The sequence below is a fragment of the Trachymyrmex cornetzi genome, unplaced genomic scaffold, assembly GCF_001594075.2.
Source record: "Trachymyrmex cornetzi isolate Tcor2-1 unplaced genomic scaffold, Tcor1.1 scaffold803, whole genome shotgun sequence".
Taxonomy (NCBI): domain Eukaryota; kingdom Metazoa; phylum Arthropoda; class Insecta; order Hymenoptera; family Formicidae; genus Trachymyrmex; species Trachymyrmex cornetzi.
In genome coordinates this window covers 231024-251905 of record NW_017300140.1, presented here as the reverse complement: position 1 = coordinate 251905, position 20882 = coordinate 231024, and the positions used below count along the sequence as shown (strand labels likewise).

General features: G+C 38.1%; 2 protein-coding genes across 7 annotated transcripts in view; one reads left to right on the top strand and one right to left on the bottom strand.

Moving 5' to 3' along the window:
- Positions 1 to 10826, bottom strand: part of LOC108768535 (uncharacterized) — a 14448-nt gene extending 3622 nt beyond the window's left edge. Inside the window, exons 1-2 of one of the 2 annotated variants that reach the window (XM_018518996.1) lie at positions 10343 to 10826; positions 10018 to 10244 (exon numbers count right to left, since the gene is read on the bottom strand). In XM_018518996.1, coding sequence (XP_018374498.1) covers positions 10018 to 10092 — 75 coding nt within the window. In that variant the 5' untranslated portion in view covers positions 10093 to 10244; positions 10343 to 10826. Of the gene's footprint in view, positions 1 to 10017 lie in introns of both variants that reach the window. The other variant, XM_018518994.1, reaches the window with a different exon arrangement.
- Positions 13 to 20869, top strand: LOC108768533 (carboxyl-terminal PDZ ligand of neuronal nitric oxide synthase protein). Of its 5 annotated transcripts, XM_018518988.1 has the most exons (12): positions 13 to 366; positions 3354 to 3501; positions 6811 to 6882; positions 6977 to 7066; positions 8113 to 8174; positions 8432 to 8540; positions 15612 to 15807; positions 16001 to 16125; positions 16582 to 16767; positions 17107 to 17289; positions 18955 to 19230; positions 19536 to 20869. In XM_018518988.1, exons 2-12 carry the CDS (start codon positions 3394 to 3396, stop codon positions 20010 to 20012), a joined length of 1884 nt encoding a protein of 627 aa, XP_018374490.1. In that variant the 5' UTR covers positions 13 to 366; positions 3354 to 3393; the 3' UTR covers positions 20013 to 20869. The 5 variants fall into 5 exon arrangements, with proteins under 5 accessions (XP_018374490.1, XP_018374494.1, XP_018374492.1 ...); XM_018518991.1 differs by lacking the exons at positions 13 to 366; positions 3354 to 3501; positions 6811 to 6882; ... (1 more) ...; positions 8113 to 8174; positions 8432 to 8540 and adding exons at positions 12553 to 12563; positions 14322 to 14323; positions 15112 to 15361; XM_018518992.1 differs by lacking the exons at positions 13 to 366; positions 3354 to 3501; positions 6811 to 6882; ... (1 more) ...; positions 8113 to 8174; positions 8432 to 8540 and adding exons at positions 10932 to 11012; positions 15112 to 15361.
- The last annotated feature ends 13 nt before the right edge of the window (positions 20870 to 20882 follow it).

Genomic DNA, 20882 nt, shown 5'->3' with positions numbered 1-20882 from the left:
GGGAGGGAGGGAGGGAGGGAGAGAGGGAAAGGAAAGAGGGAGCAAGAGCGAGAGGACTGGCCTCTACCTGCCGAGCGGGCGAGCGACCGAGGCGAGACTCGTGTGTACGTGTGTGTGGTAGCCCGTGGTTATGGCTCGTCGTCGGTGGTTCCTCGCCGCCTTTATTACAGCGGAACCCGAATGCGTGCGCGAACGCGAGCGTACCCCTCTCGCCTGACCGGCCTACCCCGCCGCCGTAAGGCTGCGTTCACACGTGAAATCGATTTTCGCGCGGGGACCGTCATCCGACCGTTCCTCGCCGAGGAGTCGCATTACTACGGTTAATGAACGGAACCAACGCCGGCCGATCGTCCAATCAGCTTTTAGGTAAGACCCGCCAGAAAGATTTCGACAACAGACCTATTCTTTTTAGCTCAACTTGCATCGTTCATCGTTCTCTTTTTTTTTCTCTGAGAGGAAAAAATAAATCAAGTTCAGCTAAAGAGAACAGATCTCATCATCCCTCTTTTCTTTTTCTGTTTTTTTCTTCTTCATCTGACCTCCAGTGATCGAATGAGTAGTCGTTGGTACCGAGAGAACTCGTCTTCAAATGGAGAACGAAGTCTTTTCGGTTCGTCGAACCCGCTGTATCTCGCGGGGCAAGCACGTGGTGTTTGCAGTAAAATCTTCTGATTTTAGACACAATTAAGATTTTATTTATCAATAATACACTTAGTAATTCATTCATCGTTCGACACGCATAGCGTATCGAGTAATCGATACTATGGTGGTAATTGTAAAATTATATTAATCCTCAATGTAAATTCAGTGGAATCTGTCGGGATTCCACCCAAGGAACACCTCAAGTCAAGAGAAAGTCAAAATGACTTTAATGTGACGTCATGAAAATCGAAATGTTTTTTTGTTACAAAATTTTGCGTTAAGAATCGAAACAAAATCATTTTGATTTTTTGTTGATTTTTTGTGTTCCTTGGACACCATACTGATAATAATTATCTCGATGATTTTTTGCACAAACGCTGAATTGCTTAAAAAGCATGGATCATATAAGATTTATTCATGTTGCTCGCCAGGTAATTTTTTTGCATTTTCTCAGCATTTTACACTTTCTCTTTTTTTTTACGTCCGAGTATATATTTATCTCGTTTTGAATACAAAAATTTTTTGAGATTTCAAGCAACGCGAATAAACCTAATAATTGCGCGGAAATCAGCTTTCCATCCCCCATCGACATCATTACGCGGAGACGCGTTTAGAATTCTCTTCCCGACAGAAGCATCGCGTATGGTGGCTCTTTTCAATAACTTATGTAATGATTTTGCAACCGAAAGCATCAAGCGGAATCCCTTTTTTACTGCATCGATCGAGACGCTTATACGACTCCGGTATCTAAGATCACGGATTGCAGCGCAACGTGTCGTCGAGCTCGCGCGTTGTAAACAGATGATCTTGACAGCTTCTTCGCACGTATGCGTCGCACGTGCGTTACTGCGTATTTCTCGCAGTTCTCCGATTAACCGTGTCCGCAAGTGCGAATGTATATTTTCTTTGTCTGCACGCACCGCGCTACGTCGGTGTGAACGCCGCTTGGCTCAGGTGCGCGTGCACAAAGAGGCATCTTCGGTGATGCATCTCGCGGCTGGCATCTCGCAGCGGAAACGGCGGCGCGTCTTCTCTGCGGTATCGCGAAGTGTACTCTGAATTTCTGAAACGCGGCTTGCAAAAAAAGAGCCTATATAATAATAGCTACGAAATATGAATGAAATACTTTCAATCAATTATTCGATTGGTATAACTAAAAATAATTTTATTTTTCTAAATATATGTAGTAAGTATTATCAAACATAATAATATAATCAATCGGTTGTTAATCATTACTATACTGGAAAAATACTAAATTTTAATATTTGTTTGTGAATAGTTCTAAGTAAATATTTATTAAATGTAAACAGTATTTATTTGATAAAAACCATTAATTTGATTTAACCATCATTTTTTTCATCGAATAAATGTTTACTATAATTAAATGTTTACTTATTGTTAGTACTATTTAAAAAAATATGCATTAAGATTTAGTCATCTTTTTTCAGTGTAAATATTTAGAAATGTAAAATGATTTTTAGTTATATTAATCAAACATTTAATTGAAATTATTTCACTCAACATTTGGTAACCATTAGTAACTCTTTTCAGTGCGTTACTCTCAGCTTGCGTGCTTGAAAAGAATTTCCCCTGAAAAAAAGAAAGGTTTGCCAAGGATATTCGTTGTTGTACGGATAAAGTGTCGAGGAATATATATGTATTTTAATGAAGCGAGAAATAATTTTATGTTTGAGATATTATCGCGTAATTCTTATCCAAATGATAACTCTTATCCGGTGATCGCGCGCGTGTAAACGTTTAGTTTTTTACTTGTCAGTTTTGTATAAATAAACGCATGTTACGCTCAAAAGTACATTTTATGTAAGTATTATTTTTAATTATCTATGTAGAACCTTTTTTAAACGGAAATGTGCTTTGTTGTGAATGTAGATATATAAATACTTTTTAAAGAATTCACAAAATTTTCGATTTCGGCATTGGCTAACACCACTACCATCAAATCGCGTAAATTGGATTGTTATATCGTAAATTGCACGTCTACGGTAAACATACCCGCGGTGTTCCGTGAATGAAACAGCAACCATGCGCTTACGATAGGAAATCAGCGCTTACAAGTTATCGTGTACCTTTTAAGTGTATCGAAAATGACTATATGCTGCGCAGTCACGAACGCGGTTTAGTAACACGCATGTATCGTACGCTCATTGCGCCGGCTTACTTATTTTCATTGCCGACTTAGAATTGCTCTCGGTAAAAAATAAAATTAGTGATTTCTCAGAAGTATTCCGCGATGTTTAAAGAGAAAACGTTAATCTAAACCTATAAGCATACCCTAATTGTCGATTCAAATTCTCAACTTTTAGAACAAAGAGGAGAGGGTACAGGATTCTGTTAATTAAAATTAAGAATTTAAATGATAATTCGTTTCTCCTAAGAACAGAACTAAAAGGAAGGAAAAAATTAAATAAATTAACCTCAGTTAATTTGTTTTACTTATTCTTATGGGAATCGCTTCTTGAGATTAAAGGCGATGATTTTGACAATCAGTATAACGCTGCGAAAGATCATGCAAAATGTGAAAGATGATCGAGACGTCCCGCGTTTAATTCTGCTATCCGGTACTTGCGTTTGATGCAGCTTTGAAGTATGAAATGTCTTTGAAATTCGACAATTGCTTTATTTGTGTAGAAATGAGCGTCCAAGAACATTTATCCATGAGAATACTAATGGATCGTTTATTATAATTGCAGCCAGGCTGGACGAGCGTAGTCGAATGCAGCTGGGCTCAGCATGCCCTCTAAGAAGCAATACAACCTCGTACATAATGACGAGTACGACACGCGAATACCACTGCACAGCGAGGAGGCGTTCCACCGCGGAATCGTGTTCCACGCCAAGGTAATCTGGGGTGATTTCTTATCCACTTCGGTCCATACGGGCAACCTCCGGCTTCTATTCGTTTTTCTCAATTCTCGGCGAGTTTGTCTCGGCGCTCTTGCCAACCTGAAGTACACCTTGCATCTTTCATGTTTCTATATTTCCAATCTCGTTCGCGAAATACCCTCTACCCCGAAAATACCGAGAGTTCTCGATAAAGACATAAAAAATATTTAAAAAACATTAAGCTGAAAAGAAACCGTAAAACATTTTTAGACTGTCGAACGATCTCTTGCTCATGTAAAATTCAAACAGCTGTGCTCAAGAAAAATATTGATCTTCCTACTGAATAATAATACTCAAATTGCTCCGATAATAATCAAGTGTGACGCGGATTTTTAATTACAAAAATTCCATCGTGCGTTTCGCGCCAAGCAAGTGTACACTTTCAGAAAATAGCAACACTAACGGTCGATAGCGTCTCACGTCAGAGGAAAATGTATGTCGACTATAAACCACGCTTCGTTCCTCTGACCGCCGTGCGATGGGAACGAAAGCATCTGCTTTGACATGGTTGCGCTAAAAAAGAATTTTCACACCTTCTTAGTCCCGTTTCAGTAAGATATTTGTAATATTATCGACATAATGATGCGAGAAAGGACAAATTTGCGGACGTGGGGACACCTTCGCGCAATATTGCGAAATGAAGCGTGGCTGCGTTAAGTGTTTCTAATAGCGAATTCGATTGGATGCACTCAGTACGCGTTGATGTATATTAAATATCGTTGTACACAGATTTTCATGTACAAATATTTAATGCAAATATAAAAAACGAATTATTAAATCATAAAATTCTCAATGCATTTTATTGTGCTGTTAAGTCTGTTTATAATCCGAAATGTTTGTATTTTACTTTTACAGATTAAATCAGTGTACAACAATTTTAACCCTAGAACACCTTCCGAAAAAGTCTGAAAACACACCAGTGATCTGGAAAATCCACTGTAAGCCGTAATTTCGGTTCAGATCAATATTTATAGATTCTTTTTTTTTTATTTTAAAGCTCTGACATTTAGGAATATACCTACATAGGTTGTAATGCCACAAAAATTTGGTATTACTATGTATATTCCTGAATCTCTTTAGCATATTGTTAAATTATATAATAAATAAAACTCTCCCTTTTCTTTTCTTTGAAGCAAGCGAAATTTCGGATTGAAAGACTTACACACATGTATGTGTTCTAAGGGTTAATATGTACTAGTTTATCCAATCGAATTCTTTATAAGCGAATTTGAAAAAGTGAGGAAACAGAGAAGGAAATGTGTGCGGTTGGTATCTTATTTTCTTATCGTTTCTATAGTATTATTTCTCACAATGGGCAGTAAAGACCTCGGAGCGATCCTTTTGCAACGGTACTGAATCGCGAGGCGGACACAAACTGCAGTCCCTGATGACGGGGAACGAGTAACGTAACGCCAAGAAAGACAATATATCCTTGGGTTTCCCGGTCTCTCGAAATCGATTCTCGGAAACTCGCCGATTGTGCTCGGGAATAATATTTTTACGTGATCGTCGTCGTCATCTTGGTCGTGGTCGTGGTCGTCGTTGTCGTTGTCGTCGTTGATGGTGCAATAATTGCGACGACAGTCGCGATACCAGGTGGCTTATTTCTGGACGACGACGCCGTTCGCCGCTCTCGCATTCTCCGTGACGTCATCGTATCGTGCACGTGTTTATTTCGGTGGCACTTCTCCTGAGAAAGGTTAAAGCTTTTGTGTGCACCCCCGCGCTCGTAAATCCCGCACGCCGCGCTGTGTGAAAACCGTTTCAGCATTTTCGACTTATGATTTATGTCACGTCGTTGACGTTCGCGCTTACGTAGAAGCTCGAATCGCGTATCGGAAGACGTCTTTAAAGCGAGTTCCGAACTAACGTTTCTTAAACTTTCTCGGTTCATAGAACTCTGAACGACGCTTCGTTTATTTGCCAACCCGGTAAAAGTATCGCGAAAATGATTTCGAGAAAGAGCGACCTGTGAACTGAATCTTCAGACGAATTTTATGTCTCGATCGAGGAGAATTTTCCTTCCATTTTTTCCCTCAAGCGTTTCTTTCCAATATGGCACAAAATAAGAAAATAATCTCATTATTAATATTAAAAAAAAAATGATTTTGTCTAATCCATAGAGATTTATCACAAAAAAAACTGATTCTGAAATGCTAAGTAAATTAATAGACCACCGATCATATTTTTGTGTTAAATTTATATTTAGTGTTAAAACTCAGCGCCGGAGTCTGCAATTTGTCTTATATGAGAATCGTGCGCACAATGCTGTTCAAGAATCAGATTTTAGCGCTTAGTGGGGCTATAAATACAAATCGATATACTCCGCAGAAAGAGAGAGAAACTTTGCTATTAATATTGCATCTACGTATGAAGTAACACACGTATTTATTACAGAATTGTAATGCAGGAAATAAGTCCGATAACTAAATTTATTTCAATTCAGCGAAATATGTCGTGGATCGATTTCAAGTGGTTTTCCTGATGAGGAACACGCGAAGTCAAAGCGAGATTTTTTAGCTACGCGAGTAGCTTCTCTTCAATTCCTTCTCGGTTATCGCAAGACGCCGACGGCTATCGATCGCAAATTTACAAAGAGACCGTCCTCTTCCTGTCGCAAGCGTGTTCGTGGGAGAACACCACGTGTGCATCGAATCACCCGAACACGTGGCTAAGGCCATCGCTTTCAATGGGGGAATTCTAAATACAGATCGTCGGACCGTAGTGCTCCTCCCGCTGTATGATTATGGTAGCATAACTACGTATAATGTATTTTGTTTACTACAAATACGAGCGGGACGTTCCGTATGTCATCGAGATCTCATTGCAAAATTTCTAACATTTATTCTACTTTCAAAACAATTACCGGAAAATTAACGCGTTGATTAATGCCCGTTTCTACCAATATAGATTAATTTTAATCTTCTCGATTCAACTTGTTCTTTATTTTTTTTCAATTTTTTTAAGATCGTTTCCTTTAGTTTGATATTTGATGGGGGAGATATCTCGAGAGAGATTTTATTATGCCAGTTGTATAGATCACTCTTCGAGTATTGAGAGAATTAATTTTAATTTTTTGAAATGAGAACTATGGATCAATGACCGCGCGGGATGACTACATTGAACCTTTCGCGACCTGTCATACATAATAAATAAATGCAGTTTTCCTAAAGAGAAAGACGAGCCGTACTGTTTACCCTATCCTTCCAGTGAATTGTTAGCCAATTGTTATCTCAGCGAACCGCTATGTTTCTTCCTTTTCAGTTCATCGGCTCTATGGAGGTTCCGCGACCGACTAGCCGAGTGGAGATCGTGGCGGCGATGCGAAGAATCCGCGTGAGTACGCGTAATAGCTAATTAACCCAGTTAGAGAGAAACAGTTTTGGCTTCGTAACCGCGGATCGTTTCATGTAATTCGTTTGATTCACAGTACGAATTTAAGGCCAAAGGGATCAAGAAAAAGAAAGTGACGCTGGAGGTCTCGGTGGATGGGCTGAAAGTGACCCTACGGAAAAAGAAGGTAATCATTGTTGAATACTATGTTGCTACTCGTTCGTATGCATACGATTGAACGCGTTGTCTCACTAATCTCAAATCATCTCGTTAACCCCTAAACCGGATAAGCTAATTCCCGTACATATACAAGCGAATGAGATGAGTCTGCTAGACTCAATAGTATATTACATAATTTCAAGAAGAAATGAAGAGAAAAGGAATATATTACACACACTGGCGCGGATTTGAATGATTTAACTCTCCGAAGTTGACGTTAAAATTTGTAACATAGACTGGGGAGATCTCTGTGAGATCCATTTAATATAAATTAATTAAAAGGCATTAATTAATTTAAAGGAATTAAAATGACATTAAAAAAATGAATATTATATTTTAATTAATTAATTAAATTTATTTATTTATAAGAATCATTCTGCAAATATATTATAAAGAAAATTGAATTTGTTTGACATTTATGACAAAGAGATTTATAATTAAATAGTTCAAAATTCGCAGCTTCGAAGGATTGAGTAATCGATATTCGATAAGAATTCTCAAAAACTCAATCCCCGGTGTTTGTGCTAAAAATGACATTTCTCTACTATATTCTTACTGCAATCTACTGCGATCTCGTAAAATCTGTTTCTAATTTAACTAATTTCTATTTTCTGCGGAGTTACGTTGATAAATATATTTTCTACACGCGATTTCGTCGTTTGCTTGCTACATCAGCACAATTCTTGTACGCGAAAATTCCTCTTGGCGACATCGAAAGATTTCCACGACGTCCGCATAAAATAAGGACGTCATTCGCGAATACTTGGAGGGGCGGCAAGACAAGAGGGGAAAATCACGTACACTCGATGACGTGCATTTCGTAACAGTTGAGATTTATAACGAGAAATGATTTTGGACAAGCGCCACTTTGTCTTCGCACTGATACACATGGGCGCCTCATATATTTTTGATGCTTTACATGCCGTAACCGATAGCGGTAACAGCCAAAAAAAAAAATATATCAGCTAATAATATTTTTTAAGTAATGACTCGCTATTCGTGATCTTTTTACAGAAGAAACAGCAGCAATGGATGGACGAGAATAAAATATATCTGATGCATCATCCAATTTACAGGTGAGATCGCCTGATTATCGTAACTGGTACTTTTCTTTACCGATTTGATTTATTAAATCTTTCAGCAATTTATATGATACTCGTACAAAATATGGAAATATTAGTAAATGAATACGATGAAAAATATCGCTTAAAAATAATGAACTCATTATTGTAAAAATATATTACGTGAAAAATCCAGAAAATAATGCACAATTTAGATGACTTGGATAATTTTTGAGTAAAATAAATACTGAATGTACTTTTTTTTTCTTTAGGATATTTTACGTTTCGCACGACAGCCACGATTTAAAAATATTTAGTTACATTGCCCGTGACGGGAGCAGTAATACTTTTAAATGTAACGTCTTCAAATCTAGCAAAAAGGTGAGTGTCAATTTTATCTCCGATAGTAATTTAATTAATCTTCAGTATACATATCATTGAGCTTCCTATGTCGGACATGATATCGAACTACGTTAGGAAAGAATTACACAGAACGTAGTCCTGCAATACGAAATTACGTGTTACTTTTTAGGATTTATTCTTTTATATCTCGCTACAGCTACGTTAAAAAAGTAAGGATAACAAATTGGCGTGTAATCAAGCGAAATTCGGTATAATCATGCGAAACTCGGTTAGACAATCCTCATCGATTTTTTTTTCTATTTCTGCGGATCCATTTCGCTATACAATTGGCGTAAGATTTACACGTCGCGCACGTGCGTGGCTCGTATGTACATACATACATACATACATACGCGTCGCGACAATTCACGTAGCTCGTCGCCTGGCGCTTCATCAACTTACGTTATTGTAAACCTATAAATAAATTCGGGCGGCTCCTCGACGGCATCCCGCCGTCTCCTCCTCGCCGATCATTTCCCCGTCGCGGAGACGAAAGGTGGGAACGTTCACGTTGCATCCCCGTCGAAGTGAGAGTGTATTTTCGCCTTTTTGCGTGGGTGCCGTGGATGGAGGGATGGCCCGGTAAGACTGCGACGGGGAGGAAACGCGTACGCGTAATGGGACCACGAGACCGCGGTGACGGAGGGACGTGTCGTTTTGTCGCGTATTTGCAGTGGCGGCTCAGTGCCGTTTGGCACCGAGTTATTAAAATAGTTCGGGGGGAGGGGGGGGGTATAGGCCGGCACGATCTTCCGCGATACCAGCAGGCTGGCGACCGGTGTCCGACGACTCCTCAGATCCGGAAATTCGCAGGAGAAACGTTCCCCAGGTGGAGCAAGAAGAAAGTCTATTTGCGACAGAATTTTCAGAGTATCCGATATTCTTTGCCCGGTATTCATAGTCGTATTCATTTCTTATATTTAAGATCGTCTTAGGTACAGTCTTAAGATGTCACGAACCAATCAGAGAGCCATATTAGCATCTTAAGACATTACTTAAGATGATCTTCAAATAAGAACGGTCTATGAGTACCGGCCTTTGTTTCGCATTTCCAAGAATCGTTGGCGATTTCCGAGCACAAAAAGTTATTCGAAAAGATTTTTACACCACGGATTTTTATTTTGATAGAAAGATAGGTATATTGATAGAATGATAAGTACTATATATTAATAGAATGATAGGTATAGATATTCTGTAAAATTTTTAGAATAAATTGTCACTAAAGAGTGCAGTCTTATACTCTTAAAGATTGAAAATTTAGCCACTCTTTTTCAAGACTGGGTCAATTTTCACCCTTTAAAGTGAAATTTCACTGTAACAAATTTAGAGAGTAAAGGCATTTATTAATATTCTAGGGCAAACTCTATATGAATATAAAATAATGACAAGTAAAGAAAAAAATGAAAAAGAAAAATGGTAACAAAACGAAAGGAAATGGAGAGATTTTTTAACGTACCCGTTGCTTCTCATATACACACGCACATCCTTGGCACTTCTCGTATGCCCAATAGATATCGGTGAACGTAGACATTTTCGTGCTTCTCCTTTGTTGAATTATTTGGGGATTCCGGTCGCTTTGAAAATCTAGGTGAATCCAGAAATAACTGGCGACGATATATCTAGAATGCCGCAGAAATATCCGCCTTGGCCGAAGGTTTGAACTTGCGATATCGGGCAAAAGTTCTGAAAAAGCTTTATCTCGTTTTCCCGCTGCTAGTCGCTCTATTTGCTATCGTTTACTTCAACTTTATGAAAACTCTCAGCGACGACTATGCGCTTACCCTGCTAATGGACTTTCATTCTTTTCACCTTATCTTTTCCACGAGATAGGAACTCAGGTTTATGTATAAAGTCATTTACTTTTGGAACTGTTTCCTCTTTGGGCCGTTTCCTCTTGAAGTCTTTCGTTTATTGCCGTCCGCGCAAATGGCGCATTTCCACTTTGAACTTCGTGCGCCATGAACTTCAACTGTTCGTGAATTTGTTTGAGAATGTAATGCAACAATTTTATGTACTACGTTTATGAACTCGAAGGATTTCCAGACGAGTTTGTTACACTCACTTGGTCGATACGTGGGGCGTACACTTCGGGAGCTACGTAAGATAATTGCGAATTGTCACAGGAGAAGGCTTGACACGCGACGATATATAATTTATCAACCGGGGGATATAGGAGTTCTCGAACGGTCGACCGTTAAATGACGTGCCGCGCCGTCGGGGTGGGCATACGCTGTAGAATAGCATACGTCGTGCGAATTTCGCGAGCGTCGCTTTCCGCGTTCTCCTCGTTCCGTACGCCCCATACTCTGGACTCACGATTTACTTTTGGACACAGAAACAGAAGTACAAAGCCATCGAGCCACTTACGCTTCTTCAGTCTAGTCAATTTCCATCAATCTCCCTGTGGTAGAGAGAAGCGGACAGGCGTAATTAAGAGAATAGACGGAACGCGTAAGTTGGAGAAGTTATTTATGTTTTTTTGGGAAAGAAAAAAAGTACTGTAAATCGTATGTACGGAAAATTAGATCGATTATACAAAAACTAATAATAACTGATAAAAATCGTCACGATGCTTAAGTAATCTTCCGGAGCTAACATCGAAATTTGTAACACTGTTACAAATTTACTAACACTGAGTCTGTGAGATCCATTTAATATATGTTGATCAAAAGATATTAATTAATTTCAAGAAACCAAAATTACATAATTCGTATAAAAAAGAATGAATATTAAATTTATTTTAGTAACAATAATTCAAATTTGCAGATAACAAACAATATAATCGGGACCCACGTTAGCTCCAAAAGATAAATATCTGTAGTGTCAAAAAAAGAAGAGATAAAATTTGCATGACTGAATTAAAATAAGTAATAGATGAATATTTTCACAACCGATATTTAGTCTTAAAAAAAATTGAATTCATAATACTGGATTTTAAGATGATCACGTAATGGAAAGTGTAGTACGCGCAATTGCTTGAGCAACTTGTACAATGCAGTTAATCCGAGAATAATCGCTTGTCTATATCTCGATTCTACATGGCATAGCTAGCAAATCGCCCACAGCCGCGGTTCGTATATTAGAAATGACCGATTTAAATCTAGAATTCTCAAGTAAGTTCTCCCGGCTATTTACTCTCCGCTATTCACTCCATTTACTATTCCAGTTAAGAGAACAGCGATCAGTAAATCAACGAGATAGCTTCCCCGCGTTTACTCTTCATCGCTTCGCCATGTTCGAGAATAGAAGATAAAAGAAAGAGCGCGAAACAGGAACGTCTCATAATAAAATACGAAACCGATCAATTGTTTAAGATGGACGCGGCATAACCGAGGATCGAGTTTGGATGGACAGAGAGAGAGAGAAAGGGAGGTGCCATTGAGCGGGCCGAAAGCGAGAATATTAATGCGCTTATAAATAAACCGGAGGAAAAATCCAGCGAAGAGAGCGTGTGTAGTCCCGACGCGGGCGACGTGATGCTTGCACGCCTCTGCATGCCGCCGCGCCGGCCAAGAAACGGTAGGAAGCCGCACGGTTAACTTCGGCTCTCGCGTTCCCGTTCGCGAGGACTTATACACAAATCGCGGAGCGACCGCGTTTCCCTCTTTTCCTCCCTTTTCCTTTTCTTTCCCTCCATCTCCCCGTCTCGTTACCCCATATATCCGACACACGAAACGAATTCGGTGCAACGACGCGCCTCCCGCTGATGGGTCTCGCAGTGGAAATGTGTGCAAGCGGCGAGATTAAACATCGCGTCTTGTTGGTGATTGAACGATCGGGAGCGAGTTAAGAGACGCGTGGAATGGCCAGCGAGTGGAAATAGGATTGTTTGATTACGAGACACGCGCTATACGATCGCCCGCGTTATTACGCGTAACATGACAGCGCACGGTAAGAGATTTGCGCGCGGCGACGTATAATAAGACGTGCTCGACGAGGTGAGCGCGTACAGTGATTTTGACGATCGAACAGTGAGATGCGTGTTGAGGTACACGATAACCCGTAATGACGCGAATTTACGAGTTTATTTTCATACCTTCCCCGGTTAAGAAGAGGCTGTAACTTCTCGGTGTGTACGCGTGCGTTTGCAGCCTTACAGGAAAACAATTTGATATGTAACGTGCACTTCTACTGAACAAATTATTGTCTGCAGATGTGCCTTTTGTTTCGTTGCTCGAACATTACTGATCGATTATGAATTCACTCATATTTAAAAAAACATATAATTTAAATCATTATACGAAATTGTTAATTTAAAATTAATATTGTAGTTTTCACTGTAGGATTTGTGACTGCGTTTTTCTTCCACTTTTTATTATAATTTGTTTTTTTCTTATTCTTTGTACATTATAAGCGAGTTTGTTCCCACAGAATGGTACGAAGAATAGCCGGTGTTAGTTTTTCCTTAAAACGGTTGATCAACAATATGTCTCGTGATGATCTCTCAAATTATATACATACACTGCCCTTACAGAAATTTAATACTGAAAGGTAATGATTAATTAATTATCAAGTACTGAACAAGTGCTTTTAATACTCAATACTTAATAAGTAATTAATCACTATGTTTCAGCGTTAAATTGACTAGTATTAAATTGGATTTCTGTAAAGATGATCCGCTTATTACTGATTATTGGTTTTCTATGGCATCCATCCCAAGTACCAAGATATCGTTTATTTGACGTGATTAATTGGTCATTCTTTACGAATCTGACGTCCTATCATCGTAACAGTGACGTGGACTTGTCACAGTCACATAACGTCATATTAAGCAACACCGAAAATACGTCATTATTTTCGTATTATTAACGGCGTAAATAAATGAGGTTATTAATTGATCACGTTACCAATACGTCATCGATTAGTCATTTTTCCGACGTCAATAAGTATAACGTTGTAAATACGTCATAAATAAATGACGTCATTAATTGGTAAAAGAATAACGCCATTACATCTTAAATGGATTACATGACGTTAATAATTCAAAATAACTAATTATCGACGTCAAAATGATTACAGTTTGCTACTTGGGATCGTTTTCAGATAGATAAAAGAATCGAAAGCGGGATATGTAGAGTTTACATTTAGGAATTACATCATTTTTAATCTTTAACATTATTTTTTTTATCTTTATACGAAAAAGCGATAGAGAAAGATATTATAAATGCATTTTAGTAACAGTCCAAGTATTTTGATAGATAAAAAATATGTGGTGATCTACATCAAATATCATTTTTCGTTTACAGATTTTATTTTATTTTTTTTCTTTTCAATTTCAAGACTAGAATGGAATTTTTAAAGCTGAAATCGATTATCGCGTAATCCGACGTGTCAAAAGAATCGACAAGCTCGAGACAATACGCGGCTATTCTCAGGATGGCAACCGGCAACAGTTTCAAAATTACACACAATTTAGCGGGGAATTTGCCAGATTGAATCCACGACGACTATTTATAATTGAAAACTGTCTGTGCAGATAGTTATTATGCACGCCAACATCGATTCTTCGAAACCGCGGTACATCGCGGATTTGCACCCGCGGATGTTAAATAAATTAATAAATAAATACGCGAAGAAGACACGCGTATGAAAAACGTTTTTTGTTAATGAAAGCAAACATGCGGAAATCCGGCGGGAGCGTGAAGTTCTGCGATTTTCGCGTCAGCGGTTACGACTTACGATTAGTTACTAGGAATTGTCGATGCAATGCTATTACGGTATTCTACTTCGACGGTCGGTGTCAGGGTTAATGCATTTTAGACGTTTGCAAATGTTTACTTAAATATAATTCACGTAAAATACGCGCCCATTTCGCATATATCGACGTTTACGCGCCCCTGATGGACAGCCATGTTATTTTATACGAAAAGATTGTGTTTGCACAATTATATCCATATAGGACGTCCGGTAGGAAAACATTAGAAAGATTGGATATTTGGAATTTATCGTTCTTTGAATCGCGAAAATTCTCTGAAAGACCAATTTAAGCAGAGTGAAATGTTAATGATAGATATCTGATTTAGAGATAAACAATCTTATGGAAGAATATCAAGGCATAAATAATCTCAGAATAATAAATTAATAAGAATTTGATCTCTTTCAAGAAATGCGAACAAATGATAAAATTCTATTTAATTTCAAACTTCTATTTCATTAAGGATTAAAATGTGACAATAAAACATGGTATATATAGAGGATAAATAAAATGATATATATATATATATATATCTTTAGATTTTTATATCAGATTTAAAAATAAAGGAGACAGATCCTTGACCTTTAATTTCTCATACACATTAGCCGCGGATCATTTGGTGTATAAAGTTTTATACATGTTTACGTTCTTTACGGCCTCGACAGGCTGAAATAAGTTCAAAGAAACTCGCAGAGTAAACGATTCGCCTTTGTGCCATAGAGTGACGAATTATCTAAATAAAAAAAATGTAGTTTGCAAGAGGATCGCGCGGTGGATGACAGCATCCGCAGCTGCGAACATGTGAAAATTCGAAACGGAGAAGAAATCGTAAGCTATGCTCAAAAATTCTTTAAGAGGCACGGCAATGGCCTCATCCGAACCGTCAACACCAGCGAGTCCTGGTCCTAGCAGTCCTCTAGGCTTTGAAACAACACCTAGGCCACGCAAAAAGCTTTCATTCAAGGAGAAACCGGAGACTTTCAACTTCTTCAAACTACGAAAACCGTCTACACGGCCGAGACTGATACATGCACAAAATAGCATCGACCTCAGCTTCGACGAAAATCCTTTCGAAGAGGAAAACGAAGATCTCGATGAACTCGAGGTAAAAATCTCTATTCTGACTGAATATGAAGAAAATTATATTTTTCTAAACGATTAAATGGAGTTATCGAGAAACGATCGACATAGGAAGCTCGCTGATGTGTATCTTTATAATATTATTTATTGCTCTAAAATCTTGTTCTTTTATTAAATAATATTCTTATTACAATAATCAGATGTTGTTCTGCGTATTCGTGAAATTGCACGCGAGATGATTAGACGAGAAAATAAGATGAATGTGATTTAATTAGAGTCAAGCAATGAGGGTAGTCAGAACAGTCGGGCAAGCTTTCGAAGTGTGCCATAAGTTAAGCATAAACAACACTACGGAGGATCGGGGAGAGAAAGACGGGGAGAATCACGGTGAAAATTACGGTGATGTTTACGAGGACCAAGACGAAATTCCTAACGAGCAATCTCAGCCTTCTCCGACGCCGGTACATAAAGGTGAATGTCAATGATACTGTAGCATAACCAATTTTTAGTGTTTCCATTTCTTTCGATTTTATTTTAATTTTACGACAGAAGTAATTTTAACAAGATCAAATTATATAAAAACAATAAGAAAGATTCCTCTTCAATCCTTTTCTTTTCATCTCCGCTTCCGTTTGTAACGCCTGTCACTTCTCTTGTATTTCAGACATATCGTTATTGGGGGATACTGAAGATTCGGTACCAGAGCAAACGTCCGTTACCTGTCTGCTTCGATCGCACGATGGACCTGCGACGACAACCTCTACCTCACCAATCAGACAGTCACCGTCGGTGAGACAATTAGAAATGTATAAATAGGATGAAATCGGCGCATGGTATTTTAAAATAAAATCGTCATTAACTGAACCTGTATCATGCAAATGAAAGATGCTTTGCGGAACGCAGCTACGATGAAGTCAAAGCCTTAAAATAAAATAGCTCGTTATCTTACTCTTGCTTTACGGTAACGTATTGTTTACCACTTTCCAAGTTCTGTCACTGGTACAACTCGTAAATTCTAAGACGTTTTTGCGCTCCATTTCGCAACAGCTTGTCTTACTTTCTTATGAATTTCATAACAATTCAATTCGTATACTTTTAAGTAATTCTTTTATGTCTAACACATAGCGCCCTTTGCACGAACTCGTCTTTGCATTTTTTTTTTCTTTTGTCGGTATCTTGTGATATTTATTTATAATAACGTACACAATTTACGCGAGTATCGATTTATTTATTTCCTTTTTATAGGGCACGGTGACCTCCGAGTGCGGAGGTTTATTGGTGGGAGGCGAATTAACAGCCCTGAAGCACGAAATACAGCTTCTGCGTGAACGTTTGGAGCAACAGAGTCAACAAACTAGAGCTGCTGTTGCCCATGCGCGACTTCTTCAAGATCAGCTGGCGGCGGAAACGGCAGCGCGTGTCGAAGCTCAGGTATAAATAAGTGAATCAATTACCAGAACACATAAATATTTCAACACTTGCCTATGAGCGATTTATAACCGTACGAAACCTAATTTATCACAATATCTTTCTTTGTCAAAGCGAACATTTAGCAAACATAAAACGATTTATACGGTTTTTTATCGCTATTATCTTTTTCTAGCCTTTTATCATATTTTATTATATTATCGACTGATATTATCCGTGTACTTTCTCCGTAAAAATGCAAAGAAAATGCTTGACAAAACGTCCATCGATTATTTTAATATAGAAAAGTTTTGACAGTTGAGATTTTATTTTAATTATGAGTACGATTGTTTCTCATTTCAGGCGAGGACGCACCAACTTCTAGTGCAGAATAAGGAATTACTAGAACATATAAGTGCGCTGGTCGGCCACTTGAGAGAACAGGAACGTGTTTCCGGTGGTCATGTCACCTCGCAATCGCAAATTCCGACGCCAGCATCCATGCAACAAAATGCAACGGTTTCCGACCTATCAGGTCTCGGCCAGGTAACGCTCTACCGAATTCCATGACACGAGTGCCCCGGTGGAGTTTGGAATCGTAGCACCGACTGACCGAAACGGCGTTGCATCTCGATTAATGTTTAACAGAATGCATCTTGTACTTCTTTTTTTCTCTCTTTTTCTCTGTTTTAATACCGTTAACACCTTTTGTACCAATTTCTCCTTTTTTTTAACTTTATAATAAAATGTTTTATACACACTTTTGGTTTTGCACCTCCTCCCCCTACATTACATTTTATACCGGCGAGTGTATTTGCGTACCTCCGATTGTGTAATGTTTCTTTTACACCCTGATGACTTAGCGGTGCACGCACTATGTTTTAGGCGTTTTCGTTTGGTGCCGATAAGACGTCGACGGCGAAAACAGCCGTAGCCTCGACTATTTGCATTTTTTGCGCGAGCATTTCCGCTTCGACCCTCACGGCGCAAAAATTACAAAACGACAATCAGAAAGATCGCTGATCGAAATCTGTACTAACATCGGTCAAAATAATCGGGGGGCGAATGAGTTTTGTACGTTGCTCGAGTGATTTGATTTGATGAACGCAGTGCGTTACGTATATATCTTGTCTCTTGATTACTTACACGTGCATTTGTATCGAGGTATCTAATTGCGAAAACTTAATTTCATACTAAGATACGACTAATCTAATAACAAATTAAGCACCAGTATGACGGTGTTGTCTAACAGGTCTTCGCACGGGATTTTGGAGTACATGCTGCCAACGAATGCTAGGTAATATTATCACTCATTACTAAAATCTATCGGTGTAAACGATCATAGTCAGACATCAAAAGATGGCTCAGTTCCAAAATATCTAACAAAATATCCGAAAATAGAAAGAGGTAAGAGAACAAAGATGCACAGATTCAAGGATTTTTAATGTACAAAATTTTGTTGGATAATTCGCATTTTCTACACATATTAATTTAAATCCACAGTTAGTTATACATGAATTATGTTCAAATTTGCATATATTTAAATATTCGGATTTTAAAAAATGAAGATTTTATAATATATATACAGGATGGTCCTTAATTATATATATTAATGCTTCATAAATCGAATCTAGAGCTCAAAACGTTTTAAAAATAAACATGCGTATATTGTATAACATGAAAATTTGTTGAAATTAACCCTTACCGTACCATGTATAATTTGGTACCTCATCCATACTATCAAGGGTCACTAGAATCTCTTCGTTTTTTTCACCTCTTCAAAATAATTCAAAAAATGTCTAAAAATTTATCAACATACTTTCAACTTTCTAGAATAAATATTGACTCTTTATTTTGGAAAATAATAAAATGTATATATAATTTATAATTACCGAAAGACTCAAAGAAACTTTCACGAACAGGAATCGCTCGGTCACTAGTTACCTATATTGGTAAGGGTAAATTATAACTCAGAAAATGTCATCTATATATATTGTATATGATCTACATTGATATGACATATTTCTCTGAACTTTAGATTCACCTCTTAAGAAATAATCAAGAATCATCCCTGTATGAGAACAAATATATATAATTATATAAAATAGCTATAACGTATAATATAACAGAAAAGACGAAGGACAATTTTGTATCTCTTGAATATCGTGGCCTTCAAAGATCTTGTTCCCCAAACTACGTATTCTCGGATAGTGCCAACGGACCGGAGGCCAGAGTTCACCATGGGAACTGGATCCACCGACCTTTCCTTACTGTACATATCCGTCTGAATCGCTGTATTCCGGTGGTCTCGGCGCTATGGGAATCCAGAGTAATAACACCGCCGCAGATCAACTACAGTTCCAAACGCAGCTGTTGGAAAGGCTGCACAACCTAAGCCCGTTTCAGCCTCAGAGATCGCCCTATAATACACCGTCGCCATATGCGATGGGCCCAAGTCTACTTCTACCTCCGTGCAGCGGACCAACGGTGAGTATTCCTTGTCACAAGGCTAAATTTACATATAAGTGTTTTAATTTTAAAACATAAATAAATCGTAAACATAGTCAATCTATCAAAAACCACAATGGTTTTTGTACTATCCATAATGAATAATTAGTATATAAAATTTTCTTTATTTTTTCATCATATATTTTTAATTTAATGTTATTTCTAGAAAGAAACAAATCTCACGTAACACTTAACAAATTAATTTATTATTATAATTAACGCTAAAAACATTAAAAATCCTGCTTCATTAATTTTCAAAAAGCATCTCCTTCACAACTTTTCAGAATTCAGCTCAGCTGTCGCCAAATTCTGCGTCCTTGCGAGTCTCTCAACCAAACAGTTTCTCCTCGTCTCCGATCATGACTCACAAGCTCGAAAACTATGGGACGGATAATTCAGACAACGCTTTCATAAAGCCTTTACCATGCACCAACGATAAAAACATGGCTCATACGTCGGCCGACGTTAAAGTTAAGCAAGAACGCTTGGATCCTTCCGAAATACCTCCTATAATTCTGGATCCTCCACCACAAGGCAAACGCACGGACAGTATGGTCAAGAAAACGAGCACGAAGCAAAGTTCGATAGTTCAAGGCACGCAGGACAATAAGAATAATTTGCAGAATCCGAGAGGTTTGGCGACTATCTTGCGATCCACAGGTCCGCCCCCTTCTCGCACAACGAGTGCTCGATTACCCTCTCGCAACGACTTGATGAGCGAAATGCAGCGAACGACCTGGGCTCGCCACACCACCAAATAACGGGACAATGTCCAACCTACAATAATGCGAATCTGCGTAATCTTTAATACCGAGAAACAAAGTTGACCATTTCGTTAGAATTCGAAGAAAATACATATCCAAATATATCTTATTAGTCACGAATCAAGAGAAAAGTTACGCGTGGCTTGACTTAACGGACGACAGGGTTTGCATTTTCTTCTCGATCGCTCAAAGTCAAATTCTTCATATTTAGAGATTTCTAAGATGTATAGTATATGATTTTTCGATACGTTAAATTGGAGTGTAGAAAAATTATCAAACGAAATGTCAAGTGAAAATTTGTTGCCAATAAGAATTTTGAGAATATCTTTTACAAAGATTTGCTAGAACTCCAGATCATTCAGTACAGAGTCAATAAATCATTATAGTATAGTAATATTCCTATGACGAACGTGGAATCGCGATTTTCAACAGATTGTACATTCGTTTGTATCCTACGAGTTACGTCCGTGGAATGTTTGTAAACAATAAAACGGGTCGCGTTCGGACGAATATAGTGGATATATACTTCACGCACGTCTCGCGTGTCCGAAGAGACGGATTGTAATACGTAATTCGTACATTTATTCGTATCGTGACATTTACAATGTATTCCCATGTATAAAAAGTCGCCATTTAGCGGACGAACTTGTGCCAAAAGTACCAATCGTCTTAAGAGAGTTTATTTTCGGTATATTTTTAAGTAATGTAAAAATAAAGATAAGCGTGATCACAGAGTTGCGACAATTATATCCTTCCTAGCCTTATCCTTGTATCGCAGATTCGCTATTATATAATTAGCTTACGTGAGCAAAGTTTTAAATTAATTTAAGACCCTGCATTAAAAAAAAAAGTTATTAGACACAGTAA

Bases quoted from the DNA above. Each gene is read 5' to 3' on its own strand.
- LOC108768533 (XM_018518988.1), top strand. From the start codon at position 3,394: ATGCCCTCTAAGAAGCAATACAACCTCGTACATAATGACGAGTACGAC. The intron at 3,502-6,810 runs GTAATCTGGGGT...CTTCCTTTTCAG, and splicing joins GAATCGTGTTCCACGCCAAG to TTCATCGGCTCTATGGAGGT. The intron at 19,231-19,535 runs GTGAGTATTCCT...ACAACTTTTCAG, and splicing joins CTCCGTGCAGCGGACCAACG to AATTCAGCTCAGCTGTCGCC.